This window comes from Eublepharis macularius, chromosome 18 (genome assembly GCF_028583425.1).
Source record: "Eublepharis macularius isolate TG4126 chromosome 18, MPM_Emac_v1.0, whole genome shotgun sequence".
Lineage (NCBI taxonomy): Eukaryota > Metazoa > Chordata > Lepidosauria > Squamata > Eublepharidae > Eublepharis > Eublepharis macularius.
In genome coordinates this window covers 40,063,683-40,078,699 of record NC_072807.1, presented here as the reverse complement: position 1 = coordinate 40,078,699, position 15,017 = coordinate 40,063,683, and the positions used below count along the sequence as shown (strand labels likewise).

General features: G+C 50.0%; 1 protein-coding gene across 2 annotated transcripts in view; it reads right to left on the bottom strand.

Annotated features, from left to right (window-relative positions):
* Positions 1-720: 720 nt before the first annotated feature.
* The window catches only part of ADAM10 (ADAM metallopeptidase domain 10), a 36,096-nt gene continuing 21,799 nt past the window's right edge, over positions 721-15,017 (bottom strand). For both annotated transcript variants that reach the window (XM_055002392.1, XM_055002393.1), the window contains exons 7-16: positions 14,395-14,487; positions 12,981-13,164; positions 9,884-10,047; positions 8,815-8,998; positions 7,915-8,065; positions 6,996-7,179; positions 5,656-5,764; positions 4,937-5,157; positions 3,471-3,597; positions 721-3,119 (exon numbers count right to left, since the gene is read on the bottom strand). In XM_055002392.1, the coding sequence (XP_054858367.1) occupies positions 3,025-3,119; positions 3,471-3,597; positions 4,937-5,157; positions 5,656-5,764; positions 6,996-7,179; positions 7,915-8,065; positions 8,815-8,998; positions 9,884-10,047; positions 12,981-13,164; positions 14,395-14,487 (1,512 nt within the window). In that variant the 3' untranslated portion in view covers positions 721-3,024. The remainder of the gene's footprint in view (positions 3,120-3,470; positions 3,598-4,936; positions 5,158-5,655; positions 5,765-6,995; positions 7,180-7,914; positions 8,066-8,814; positions 8,999-9,883; positions 10,048-12,980; positions 13,165-14,394; positions 14,488-15,017) is intronic.

Sequence of the window (15,017 nt, the reverse complement as noted above, 5' to 3'; positions counted from 1 at the left end):
CACTTGGCAGGGCCTGATGGCCCCTGGTAGATCCACAAAACACACGAGCATCAAAGGACCTCATACTCGTGCTATAAAGGACACACACACCACATAAGCAGCTTAGATTAGACTCAAGCGTGGTGCTTGCTGGTGAAGTTCAACCAAGGAGGCCTGGAGGCAGCACTTCAGGCGACAGTATGATTTGGTCTCCAAGGATTTTCACCTGCCTTTCTTCCAAAATAGCCTACAAGATGGAATACAAATATGATAAAGACAAAACTGATCACAAAAGAAATAGAACGCATATATCCGAATCTATGCCAGATGTTTGGGTATGTGTGATGGATATGTCCAGCTCCAAGAAAATGACACAGTAGATGCCAGCTACTCTGGGTGGGGAAGGAATTCCCTAAGTGGGGTGCCGAGCTGATCTCATTCCCAGGTGGGTTCTTACGGGAGCAGCAAACAGCCCTTGAACTGCTCTGTCCCCACGAACACGGCCAGAAACAGACAGGGAGCCAGGGAAGCTTCCCAACAAGCCCCGGGACATCTGGCTGCTGGGTTTGGGGCCTGCTGAAGTTTCTACACAGTCTTTAAAATGCAGCCCCACACAGGATACAGCCTGGAAGTAACGGGACAAGCAGTGGCAAGATGAGCCACGCGGCATTCAACAAGAGGTGCACAGCAGAGGCATCGCCCAGTGGGTTTTGGAAGGCGAGAAGCGTGGGGACCTTCAGAATGGTTTCATCAAGTCTATTTATTAATGCATTTCAAGTTTCAAAAAAACTTACATTTCTTTGCACAATACTTTATTTTTTTTTGCAACTTTTTAGTAAAAATTTCCAAAGTGAACAGAAAAAAAAGATACTGTATAAAACACAGTGGACATTAAACTGACAGCAGTATTAGATCGCCATTTGTTTTGATATTTTGTTTTCAATTTACCACATTTTGACTTAAGAGTGGAGAAATTCAGTGCACTTTGTCTTTTGCAGAAAACATTTTACTTGGACCCAAAATCAATCAGGGCAGGCAGCTCTCTGCCGGTCACCCGAGCCACAGGATAACAAGACAAGCAAAGAATTTACACATTCCAAGATCTAGCACACTCAAGAAGTTACTAAGAACTCTTGCAGAATAGAAGTCATTGTTTTAGAAATGCAAACCTAGCTTTCAGTTTTTGCACAGTCTGAAAAATAAAAGCAAACCCAAATGTATTTTAAAATGGTTTAAAAGCAACTACAGAGATTGCCAACTAGTTAAGATCCTTTAGAATTATTTATAGTCTATTGGTCTGGGGAATTCTCATGTACAAAATTTGTCTCTAAACCATGTACAAAAAAGCTGTATTTTGAAAAAAGTCACCACATACTGTACAAGTTTTACAAGGAAGAGATCTCATTGTACTCTAACATTTTTGGCCTTGCTGGCTTGCGTCACATTGTGAGAATGCGTGTGTAAACCTTATACTCTTGGAAAACAAAACCAAAAGAAGAAAATAAAACCACAAACCTGCCTGAACCCTTAATCAATCCGATTCCGAAGCAAAGCCAGAAATATTATTATAGCCATTGGCTTCCTAATTAGCTTGGTGCTTTTGGAAAAACAGAAGCAGTGGATCACAAGCTCGAATAATGCCCTCTTCCATGTCCTGCATAGCAGTAAGCGTATCGCAACATTGCTTTTGATTTTTCTCTCGTAAAACGCCAATTATGTACACCGGTCATCAAAGCTCGGGGGCCGTCGTGCTGTTGGGAGCCCCCCTCCGCCTTTCAAAGCTCCCTGCGGCCCTTCTCCAGCCGACACAAGGTTGATTCGGCTCCAGCAGCAACTGCTGCTGCTACATTTGTTATAGTGGTTATCCTTTAAAAAACAGTATCATGCTGAGAGGTTACCAAAATACTTGTTAACAGTAAAAAAAAAAAAAAAATCAACACAGCTTTTCATCTCTCCCAAGTTTTTCAAAGTTGGGAACCTAATTACCACATATTAAGACTATCAGAGCATATTCAAAGAAAACCAGCTACAATCATTTGCAAAAATATAACACAGATGTATCTTTCTATTGAAGCCCGAAAAAAATAGCCAACTGAATAGGCAAAGATTTTTCTTTTTTGAAAATACTTACGCAGAAGCCAGACAGTTGTTATAAAAATCCATGGTGGGAATCCTCCTGGCTCGTGCTATCCCCAGGACAGCCAACGGCGTGACGAGGTGAAAGGCCCAATCCAGAGGGCCCGGTTCCTGCGCAAGCCACCCTTTCGGCCCCCGTATCCAAGTGGATGAGGCGCTTTTTTTGTTTCAGTGAGGGTTTGTGCAGGAGAAGCAATCTGGCTTTTGGGTCCAGAAAGAACATTTGCAGAAATTCTGACCATACTATAGATACATTTAAAAAAAGAAAGAATTTGATTTGATTTACAATTCCTGCCTAAAGCAATACAGAATCCTGGACTTTTATACACCATCAACCTCTGTTATCCTGAGTATGTCAATTAAACAGTAATTTCTTCATTAAGAGCGTAAAAGGTTTATAATACAAAGAAACACCCATATTGCAATTCTCTTGTTTTACAGTTGCACACAGAAGTACAGGTGTACATTAGAAATACAATGTCTGCATATAACAATTTATGTACACTGGCAAAGTAATGTCTCCAATGTTGAGGCGGTCTAGCTTCCTAGCCTGGACAGTTGAAAAATATAGACTTTAATTTGGGTGTGAACAGAAGTTCCATGAGAGCCACATTTGCCCGCAAGTGAAGCAAAGGCAGCCATGAAGATCCGAGGGGAGAGAAAACCACGGTGCTCCAGGCTCTACGAAAAGCCTGCGGCCAGATCAGCCGCTTCTCTTTTGGGCAGGAAAACGCAGACACTGAACTGCGCTGCTGGGTCCGGGAGAGAAGCCCACCTCCTGCCCGCCTTAGTCTTCTGCTGCTTTGTACGTTGAAAGTTAGACCGGGGACAGTGACTTGACGCAGGTTTTCTTTGGAGTGAAATTTTCCCACTGTAGGCACTAGGAAGAACCAAGGCAACGAGCAGCGCTCAGCGTCTCATGTGGCCCATCTGATAGCTCTCTCGGGGCCTCTGGCGAGGGGGAGGCTGCGCTGCTGGGGGCGGTCTCCGGCGTTTCAAAGTGCCTGCCGGGCAGGAAAGGGAATGGCAGTGTTAGATGGGGGCGGGGGGCGGAGAGCAGCGCCAAATGCCCACACGTCCGACCTGCGTCGACCAACCCTGCAGGGCCTCGGGAAAGCAAGACGCGCCGAAGCAGCAGAAGCCCCCACCCAAAGACCACCTCACTCCAGGCTGCTCTTGGGCGTGCCCCATCCTCCCCCTTTCCATCTCAAGGGGGACACCCCCTCCTCTCCCCACTTTACTGGCCAAAGGCTACCAAAATGGAAGGCAGCTCCCTAGCACACGGGCACGCTCAGGACGCACGTCACTCCTGAGCACCTCTGGAGAAGGCATGCCCACAGGGAAGTGGCGCTTACCTGGAAGTGGCTTCGGAGGGGGCAACTTCGGATTGCTGCTTGGTGTGTGGACGCTGCAGATCTTAATGAAGCCGGCCATCAACATGATCAGTGCAATCCCCATCAACAGGACTGCCCACCAGTGGGCCTGGAATGGTAAGGGGTCAAAACAGGCTTGAGGCACCACTGCCTTGGCCCCCCTGCCCCAGACCGCGACTGGAACGGCCGCACTTCCCTCGCAGCAGACCTGGTTCTCCTCTCCCAGAAGGCACCTGGTAAGGGCCGGTCAGGCCCAGAGAGTGACTGGCCCAGCACTGACACCCGGCTCCACAGAGTGCGCCTCTGGCCCTAGGAGGGCTGGCTCCAGCGGCCCCGCACGCTCTCCTCCCCCCCGCCGCCCTCAGGGAAAGGAGACAGCAGCCACTTCCCTTTGCTGAATGCGGCTGCTGAAGCCTGAAGCTACGAGTGGAACTGGAGGATCTGAAGTCAGGCGGCTCCTTTCCAGCTGCCACTCATGGCACACAAGACTCAGAGCCCCCTGCGAGCCCCATGGCCCGGGAGGCCTCATTAGAAGCAGCAGAGGCCCCACACGGGAACAGGCCCCACTGTCACAATTCGGCAGGAATGGAAAGGAAGGACGGAGGCCTGAAGGAGTCCATGGGGGAAGGAGGGGAAAGACATCAACACACCCAAGAACACAGAGATGCATTTTCCTGCAGGGAGCCTGGGAACAGAAGCTGCCATTCCAAGGAGTCCCTGGTTCCTCTGGCTCCCCCCCAGCCTCTCGCCCTGCTGGAAAGCCAGTTTCACCGAACTACGACTTTGCCAAGCCACCTAAGTAAGCTCCACAGCTAAGGAACAACAACATTCGATTTATATACCGCCCTTCAGGACAACTTAATGCTACACTCAGAGCGGTTTAAAAAGTGTGTCGTTATTATCCTCACGACAATCACCTTGTAAGGGGTGGGGTGGGGCTGAGAGAGCTCTGGCAGAGCTGTGACTGACCCAAAGTCACCCTGCTGGCTTCAAGCGGAGGAGTGGGGAATCAAACCCGGTTCTCCAGATTAGAATCTTGCCGCTCTTAACCACTACATCAAACTGGAAGGGTTTGAAACCAGACCTTGCCTTTCCATTCCAGCAGAATGCTTCAGGCTGTTCCTACACTGGGCAGAGGGATGGACTAGATGGTCTGTAAGACCCCTTCCAACTCTATGATTCTGTTCCAGGTATCCCCCATATTTGTATCTACCAAAACCAGCTACAGTGGCCCTCGAGGGCAGAAGCTGCGGCTCTGAGTTCTAGCCATCCTCCAAATACACACACACACACACACACACACACACACACACCCTGTCAACCCCTCATTTCTGAATTGTAGCCAAAGGGGCTGCTTTTTGACGAAGGAATGCAATTTTGGCCAAATATCATAACTCTTAAATGAACTGACAGAGACAAACTGGAGTGTAACTGGCGGCATCACTTACCACAATCCATTCAGCAATGTTTTCATACAGCTCAGGGTTAAAAATGGCTTTCTTTAGCCTGGCCAAGGGGCCATCAGCATCCACCAACCGGCACCTCATGAACACATCGCAGTACCCTTTGAACTCGTTGCAGGGCGATCCGGGCTGCAGGGTGAGGGTTTTGCTGTTGAAGTGCTCCTTCCATCTTACGGACCCCGTGCTGGCACACGTGTCTGGATGCACTGAGGGATGCGGGACGCGAAAGGAGAGGCAATGAAGCACAGGCTGCCCAGCCACAACGCACCCCGACCACAACTCTGGGCACAGAAGAGCAGCAGAGCGGCTAGTTCCGAAGGGGCCACCTTTGCCAGAGTGAAGAATCTACAGCCAGCCCAAGACACGTGGGGGGGTGCTGGGGGCGCGGCACCTCCCCCCACCCCATCATCCCCCCAGAATGTTGTCGTCCACAAGCTTCACTGAAATGAATGGGAGGACTGGACACTGTATGTAAATCTGCACTTTACATTCTTGACCTCCTAGCACTTAAAGGGTAGGTCAAGTTAAAAATTTAAAAATTGGCTGGATAAATCCAAAACGTCACACACAGTCCCGGGGTCTCTGCTCTCCCGCCTTCTCACTGGCCTAACGTGTTTGTTTAATTACACTCCAGTAAGAGTCTGAAGGAGACAATGCCAAGTTGGCCGCTCAATGCAACCCGTTCTCCTTGAAGGTCAGCTTACTTTTCTCCATGCAACAGACGTGGCACAACTCTCTATCATCCTTTGCGTCGGAGCTAGCACAAGTACATTCTTCCAAGCCGTATTTCTCGCAGATGGAGCCGGCACATTGCTGTTGGGGAAACAAACCACTCTTAAGCCCCAGTTAAGCAACACGTTCATGCACGGAGGAAGCTGGAAAATATCTCAAGCATCTCGCTACTGAGAGATACACTGTCCTGTCTTGGAAACTGCAAGAGGATCCCAAGAATCAGCAGGGGGGGGGGGAAGCAGGCCGTTTAAAACTGGAGGGGCCTCGCTGGCAGCCACCAGAGGGGCTCACAAACCACGTCAGGCTCTGCTGCTGCAAAGGTGAGGAGGGTCAGTGCCTAGGGCAAAGGCCTAACTAAGGGGAAACAGAGCCGTGAAAAGAAATTCCTCCCCAAGGAAAGAAGTGCGCCTTGTCTTTGGGCTGCGGCTCTGCACCTGCTTCCTGGTGAGCCTCATTCCTAGCCGGGTGATCTGCACACCTTCCTGCAGTTGGCAAAGTTCAGTGTGGCAGTTCACCTAGCAACACCTCAGGCAGCACCGAGTGGCCAATACAAGGCACAGAAGCAAAGGTCAAGGGCCACTGGATGCTTCTGTCCAAAGAACACGCAGCCTGCAAAGTGCTGTCTCATGTCCACAGAGCCACTGGGCTAGAGAAGGAGAAAGGAAGGCGTTTCCACCACCCAAAACAAAGAGGCCCCACTGCTTTGGAAGGTCAGAATCGGATGTTTGGAACAGACACATTCAAGCACCTCAGCAGCAGCACAAACTAGCCCAGATGGCTCGCTTCTGTCCTCTTTTTAAACCCCCTCCATACCATGTAAGGGAAGGTAGCCTTCGTGTACAGATATTCTACAGAAAAGTGAAGAAGTGTCTAAGTAAACATCCATTCTCCCCTTCCAAAAAGGGGAGCTGGAGATCTAGTTGCAAAAGCACGCACACCGTTAAGGCACAGGGTGGGAGAGCTTAGCTCAAATCTTGCTGGAGATATGGAGGGTGGAAAGCCAGGACTATGCCAGGTCAGGGTTCAGCTACAGGAGCCCTCTCTGTCTTCTGCAGAAGTGTGAAAGGCAACAGGATAAAGGGGAAGCTATTGGCAGAAGTTCAAGCTGCAGCAGCCTCTTTGACCTAGGCACCTTCCGTCTCCACACCCCTGAAAACACGTGATCAGAACACTTGCTTATAGCCACGAGAGCAGGCTCCCTCCCCAGCAATGGGGAGTGGGGGGAGACCCCACTCTCAAAGGCCCCCCCACTGGCTAAGCCAGCGTGATACTCAAGGAAGGAGAACGGGTCTGTAGGGGAGGAGACTCTTACGCCACCAATGCAGACTTGCGTATTCCGATTGCAGTCGGTCAAGTTTTTCTTCGGGGCCGATGTTGGGCAGAAAGACGAGTTGCCGTTGCATCGACCCTCCTCTGCGCATTCGGAATCGTTGCGGCATTTTGCTGCTTGTTTCCTGAATTCACACTGAGCTGTGCAACAGGGGCCTTGGCTGGGGCTGAAAAGAAAAAGGAACAGCCTGTGAAAGGCTCTAACACTCCCGCCACCTCTCTTTGGAGTGAGGCCCCAGGTCTGCAGGCGGCGGCCAATCTAGAGGAAGATTCTCCCCTCTAATCTAAAGAACAAACTTCTCTTCCATTCTTCTCTTCAATTGCTCAGGCAGCATACATGGGGCTCCCCTCCTTTTTATCCTCTCATCAACCCTGTGAGGTAGGCTAGCTCAAGGCTTCCCGGTAGCTCTCACAACTGAGTGAGGATCTGAACTTGCATCTCCCAGATACTCGTCTAAGACACTGTTTTATCCTGTTGATGCACATCTCAGCCAAGGGCTTTGCGGTAGGAAGGTGACTCAAAAATATTTGGAGCATAATAAATAACTGTAGTTCACCCATGTTACCTACCCCTGAGTCTGTGGCCCCCTCCCAGGGCAGTACTCTGCACTGAGAGGGCACATCCTGCCCGCACTGTCCAGCCTGACACACGAGCCTTTCCTCCGGTTACCAGAGCGCTCCTTAAAACTCCATACGCTGCAAGCACTCAAATCGCGCATGATTTCACAACGTTCAGCAAGACCTGCTGAGCACGACACATCTGCAGTGGCCAACACGCTCTGCATTCAAGCGCTGCATTTGCTCCCCTGCTTGAAGCACCCATGCCCCACCCCCCTCGACGACTGTTGCACAAACCGCCAGCCCCCAAGCAGTCCGCAGTCCGGCACGGGCCTCCTCCCTACCTGCACTGCTTGCCTGGCCTCAGCTTGCACTTCTTATCTTCCGGCTGGTTGGCGTCGAAGCAACACTCGTCTCTGCACTGGTCGCTGTAGCCACAATCACACTGCTCTCCTTGCTCCACCAAGCCATTCCCACAGATGGGCTGGCCAGACTCTGCAAAGCATCGAGAGACGGCTACTTGGCGATCTAAGCCATTAGAAACCCCGGGAGAGCAAAGGGATTGCGGGGCCCCGTTCGCACATTACTTCGGTCTCATGTTCACTTCTCTAGCCTTCCCGAGACGTTGGGGCTCGGCATTCCCTGTGGGGCTTGGCATTCCCTCTGCGCTTTGTCTTGAATGGGGCTGGTGGCAGCCCAGCATCCAACGGGGGGGGGGGGGTGGTGGTGGCAGGAAGTCCCTTTGGCCAGACCAGCGTCATGAGCCTCAGGCCCGAGCTGGATGGCCCAGCACATGCGCCTCGGGAGGAGCGCCGGCTTCTCCTGAGCATCTGAACAGCAGCACCAGCATCTCTCAAAGAAGACTAACAAGAAAGGGAAACCAACACCAGCCAACCGAAGGCCACGTCATCTCTGTGCTCTGGGTGACATTTCTACACACAATGCAGGCGGGCAGAACTGAGATCTTACCCACCTCTGAGGATGCATTACGCTCTCATCAGACTGAAGGAACCCGAAGGCCCTTTTGCTCAGGAACGCATGGCTTGTGGTGGCGCATTCCCTGACAGAAGCAGGAGCCAGACGTATCACACATGGCAACTGAACAGCGGAGGGTGCCCAGGCAGATGGCATCAAACCAAGGTCCTTTTAATGCCCATGCAGAGCTGGGGCTGCAGACTCCTAATCTGAGCAGCCACCAAACAGAAGGAGCACAAACTTAAGAACTGCTTGGAAGAAATACATACCAACGAAACAATTGTTTCTCTTTTTTTCCAGAACCTGGCTGATATTTCGAACGCTGCACAGAGAGAACTTGTTGTTGTTCAGTTTGTCACCAGATGTTGCTCTTGCGTACATGATGTAATTGCCGTTTTCTTTTTGCCCCAAGTTTTTAGATTCCCCCGGAGTACATTCGGTTCCAGAATCATGCTGCAAGAGAAAGGAATGGCAGGCTCTCATGTGAAAATCCGCTATAGCTGCACAGTATCAGCTGTAGGGCGAGGCGTGGATTTAAATGTAACTGAGATATTCCTGCGGGGGGGGGGGGGAGGGGGGGGGCAGGGAGAGTTCATATTTGCTGCAATTAACTTAAAAACTCCTCACAGAACTTTGAGCAACTCCATTAGAACTGTTTTTAATCAATGCACTAGAATGGCTGTTTTTATCCTGGCTCTTCCATTAATAGCTAATATGCTATAATGCCCCAGCCGCAGTTTTATGCTGTGAACAGTTTGCACACAAGCTCAAGCCAGTTCCATGTTGAACTGCAGCAAATCACTCGGGCAACAGAGAAACCAAAGGAGGCTTAATATCCCAAACTACTTTGTGCATCCAGAGACAAAGCCCCAAGTTCTGCACAAATAAATGGGCGTTGCTGCCTTTGGCACACTGGATGTCCCGGCCAACACAAATAAGTACGCCATCACAATGGTCAAGCAGGTGTTTTTCTGATGCACAGACATGTAAATTATATTTTAAATTATATTTTTAATGTTAACCAAAAAAAAACCAGGTAGAAAGACAAGCAGCTGCTCCAAATTACACTGAAGGATTCTAGCCACTTATACACCAGCATGTTGTGACTGTGTGCTTGTGCCTAAGCAGTCCCTCCACATCTGTGCCCTCGACTGGAAGCTGGGCCCCGCAGAAGCCCCCAGGCTTGGCCGTGGCTGCTGGGCCACATGCGGGTGCATCCCCACAGCACTGGGGGCAGACGTGACAGTGCCGTTGAGTCCGTTCAGCGGCGGAAGGGAGGGGGCTTTTGCACAGCTCTGCGGTGCTTCTACAGACCGGCAACAAACAACGCATACTCACTGGAGAGCCAAAGTTATGTCCCACTTCATGTGCAAAGGTGATGTGAGAAACTTTGGGAGGGACGTGAGAGCCGTAATTCTGAACAGTGATGATACCAGTGTTTAAGGACTTCTTTTTGCCATCAGAATAAAGTTTGCTTTTTTCACAGATTCCACCTGAACTCCCTGCAAATAAGCAAACAGCAGCCTTTAAAGGGGGAGAGATGCATTAGGACATTATGGAGAGGAAATACGAGGAATACTCCCAACCACACGAATGCCACAATCGCATGTTTAATCACTTTTAGGCTATCAAAAACATCTTGGCATAATTTGCAGACAGCAACTTCAACAGGGAGGAGAAGATGGTAATGAACGCAGCCACATTCACCGGGCTTTGGAGATCCTCTTCAGCAGAAAGCCTACCCCAGGGCACACACTTCATTGCCATGGGTAAGCATGGAGCTTTTTTAACTGTACGTTTTTTTTAACTTGGTATGGGCTTTACTTTCTGAGAGTCCTGAAGCTCGACAGTGGAACTTTGTGCTAGGAAACAGCACTGTTTTGTTTTCCTAATGATCCTTGGCACTGAATGGGCCTCTCCGCAGCAGGAGAATGAACTCACATTCTGTGACACACTTCTCCCCCCCCAAGCTCTTTTCTGGAGATGGCACCCAGCAGAGGCACCATCTTAACAAGAAGTTAAGATTTGTGACCCAGCGTGCATCTCTCACCCAAGCTTGGAGAGTTTCTTCAGGAGTCCCCTTCGAGCTTCTGGGATTTCACCACTCTAAAGAAGTTTGCGGTAATCTTCAAACTCTGCCTCAGTGTATTGTTTTGGCTTCCACATAACTGGGATTCCCTACGGAATTTCTGCCCTTGTTCTCTGCTTCTGAACGCCATAGTTAAGATAAGGCAAAACCCTCTAAGGAGATTAGCTCTGTGATTTTAAGATTTTAAATATCCCCTTGTGCCACAGTTCAAGTGTTTAAACAGCATATATTTCGCTTCTGCACATAACTTAAAAGTCTAAGAATATCTACTTATCCAGTGAATGGGGGTGACTCATTCTTCACAGTATATTTACAGATGAACTGTGCGTTGGGGGAAGTTTAGGTTGAAACCACAGACAGACTAAAATACCAGTTAGGCAAGTTACAGCCACTGTGCCGATACCACAGTTATCCAAGATCACCTTTCTGAGAAGCGAAACTACAAGTCAACAAGAATTCCTATATTTGTGTGTGTACAGGTATGGGCGCGCAATCCTGTAACTTACAAAATAGTAGGCATTGCAGAATGTTTTTATTTTAAAAAAGGAAAGCTTTCCAAAGGACCACTTCCCTATGAAATGCCTGCAGATAAACCAAAGCAAGTGGGGCCCAAAGGAAGAGGCTACCCTGAAGATTTCCATTAAAACCATCTCGGATAAGCAACGAGACAGTCTGTGCCAGCCTCGGCCCCCCCGCCCCAGCTTCCTAGAAGCAAAAGGCCCGGCAGTTCCAAAAGCACACAAGCCTGCAGGGGCCGTTTGGAGGCTCACACAGAAGAGCATCACGCCCTCGGGAGGAGGAGAGCCTCCACTTCAAGGCAAGCTTCCCCAGGGGAGCCCAGGCCCGTGCAAAGAGGCTCCACCAAGCCCCCTACAACCACATGTAGGCAGAAAGCTGGCAGTTTTGGGTAAATAAACGAGAGAGCCTCTATCCAACACACACCAACAATCCTTGGTCCGATTTTGTAGGCGGTTTTTCTGCTTTGCCCGCTCCCACTCTATTCAACCCACAGATCTGCATTAAGCGCAGTCTCAGATACCTGCTGCCAAGATTCACACAGCTGAAAGGACTGAGTGGCAGATGGTATTCCTCCAACAAGCAATGCCAGTGTTAAAAAGAGATTGATTCTCTCAATATGTCACACTTGACCATGCACGACTAACGGCGCTTTCGTTTTGGCTCCGGAAGAACTTGCCATAGCAAGACCTCTGAAAAATCTCCACCCTGCCCTTAGCTCAAAATTCAAATGTGGAGAAAAGCCTCAAGTTAGACTTTAAAGGACTATGAACCAGAAAGCAGTTTTATGCCGGCACTTCAAAACCACGGTTTCCTTACAATATGGCCTAGTTTCACTGGGCAGCGATCAAGCTGACCTCCCCTCTGTCTAATCAAGGTTCTCTTTCCCTCACTACAGCAGTTTCCTTTCCAGCGTGGCAAAGAATTTAGCAAAAGGGAAATGCAAGCGCCCGCAACTGACTCTGGATGAAATCAAGACTCCTTCCGCACGGGAGTCTGCTGGTTCCCACAGCAACACACACGCCCTGCTGCCTGCCTCAGACACCGGGAGCGCTGCGGAAACCAGCTCTCGCTCTCGGGGCCACTGGACTGCAGGCCGACAACAGACACTCCCAGAACACGACAAAAGCGCGCCTGGTAAACTTCGGCAGAGCCGGGAGGAAGAGGCAACTCTGATCACGCTAAGGAAAAAAAAAAACCCCAGTATCAGGCAGACCCTCTTCAGCCAAACTCTCTGCCCTTTGAAAAGGTGGAACTGCAGGCACATACATGGCCGAGTGGAGGAGAATGCCACAGGAAGAAACGGCGCACGATCTGGGGGACATCCGGGACAAGAAAGAGAACCGGGTCTGAGTTCACTGAAGAACAGAAAATGGCCAAGGAAGTTCTCTGCGATGCTACAGCAGCTGAAACACAAGCAGGAGGGCAAGCCCCCCCCCTCAAGGCGCGCACTCACTCACACACACACACACACACACACGCACAGAGCAAGGAAAGGGAAAATGTGCCAGTTTTAGAGCGGTAACTCTAGAAGGTTAACAGCAATATTCTGCGTGGGCACAGAACATGTGGGCGGACCTGCAGAGAGAGATCATGAAGAACGAGATGTTTTTAACCGATTCAAACTCTAGTCAACAACTCATCAGTTTGCAGATGCAGAATAGAAAAGATCTGTAAATACACTGAAAAAAGCTGTAAATACGACGGGTCCGCCTTGCCCAGCAAGCTGCTCTCCAGAGATAAAGGCAGACTCTCCCGGCTTGCTAATCCAAGGGGACAGACTCAGCCCAGGACCCGTCACACGTGACCTAGGCTCGAGCACTTGCTTACCAGATGGTGCTCCAACCCAGGCCAGGCCCAGGACACCATCATCAAAGTCCCGGTCCGTGAACACGTAGGCCAGGCAGTAGTCGTCATGGTTCTGCTCGGAATTGAGCTCCAGGAACTTCTCTACACCGATGTTTGGGAAGCGGAAGGGATTCGAAGGGTCTTTCTCATCTTGCGTCGTGTTGATCTGAAAGGGAATTGTCGCTTGTCAGGAGACGCCGAGCTGCTGAGGGAAAAGCCTTGCAAGGCTCTCGCTCGGTGCAGAGGCCCAGGCCGCCCAGGGCCAATCCACAGACACGGCACACACCATCCGTTCCATGAATCGCTCGCTCGCTCGATGACTCAGCGTTCGTTGCAAAGCTTTCGGGAGACGGCATGAAGGGCCTAGAGTCTGATTTGCAACGGCTGTTTCAACACATGCGCGTCACTGACCGATGCTGCACTCAACAAGAGACCAGAATACAGGCACGAATGGACCCACAGCCCAGACAACTACGGAGCAACAGTGAAGGCTGGTGGTGTTGAGACGCACTCCCAGGTCTGGGGTCCAGAATGGAGGGGAGGGATGGTGTGTGTGTGTGTGGGGGGGGCAAGCACGTAAGCAGAGACCAGAGCAACACGTGGAACGGGGCGTTTCACCCCCTAACGCTGCCAAGAAGGCACACAACAGATGCCAGACCAGAGACAAAGGAAGCAATTTTTCTCACCCCGCTGAGGCTTGATGTATCCTGCCAGATCCAAGGACCTCAGAGCAGCATATCTGAGATGCTGCCAATTTGTTCTCACCCCCGCCCCCCGCCCTTTAAGGCAGGTTATGCTGAATGAGAAGACTGCCCCGGGTTCCCTCTGCGGCTGAGCCAGGATACCCTGACAAGTCCAAAACTACATTGCACTTCTTGGGACTTCCCAATAATCCAGGTTTTGTAAAGTTTGGCCAGTTGCTTTAGTCACTGGCATTTTCCTAAAAATGGAGACATACCCAGACGTGCCCAGACCCTTTATTCCATGACTGCACGCAGGCTCAACTGGGCAACCTGAGCTGGGTGACGGCTTCATTTAATTCTGTCCACACTTAATACGGCATACATTTGCTCTGGAAGAATCGTTGTACGGAACACCAAATCTATATTATGCGCTGCTTTTAATTATTTATATGTAAATATACGACATTTATATATTTGCATAGTTGTAATTTTTTTAATTGATTAGATGTAGTGTGTTAGATGTAATATTTTTAAAATTTTTGATGGCATTTGATATTTGTATTTCTGTTATCCGCCCTGAGCCTGCGAAAGCAGGGAGGGCAGAATATAAATGTAATAAATTAAATTAAATTCATGTAGCAGCAGAAGAGAAGCCGGACGGAGCGCTCAAGCAACTATGACGGAAGCCCAGGATTCAGTCACAGGGTACTTACTCGGATGCGTTTCACCATAAAACTGATGTTCCGGATTCCTGAGAAATCTGTTGACTGGTAAATGGTGTCAATTGCTTTAACATGGCTTGATATCTAGAAGAGAACGAAGCACGCAGGCGCTGACAAGAGCATGACAAAACCAGGCTTTCCAGATTTACTTCCAGAAGCACGCAAAGCCTCCCTACTAGGCTAACTGGTGGGAGTGCGGAAGGACTCTCAGCTATGGGGCAACTGGCACCAGGCGGCAGCAAGTGAAGTATTAGTCACTCTGGGTACTTCGTGGCTTCATCACAAAACTTTTAATAGTATTCAAGAGCAGTGGGGCAGCAGAGGGCTAATGACCCGTGCCTTTGAGGGCAGGATGCAAAAGAGGGCACACGTTCCCAGGAAAGAAAGGCGAGGATCTTCCCTTCCCAAGTCTGGTACAGACTCCATGTCCGAAGACACCTCCTGCTTGGCAGACCACAGGACAGCTCTCAGCAGGGGGAAAGGAATCAAGGGCAGTAACATGCTCACTCGCTGCTCTCTCAAAGCACGTGCAGGATCTTGGCTGAGGCATGTATTCAAGTCAGCTGTACCATCAACATGGTGATGAACATGAATTCTCAGACAACCTGCGCAGA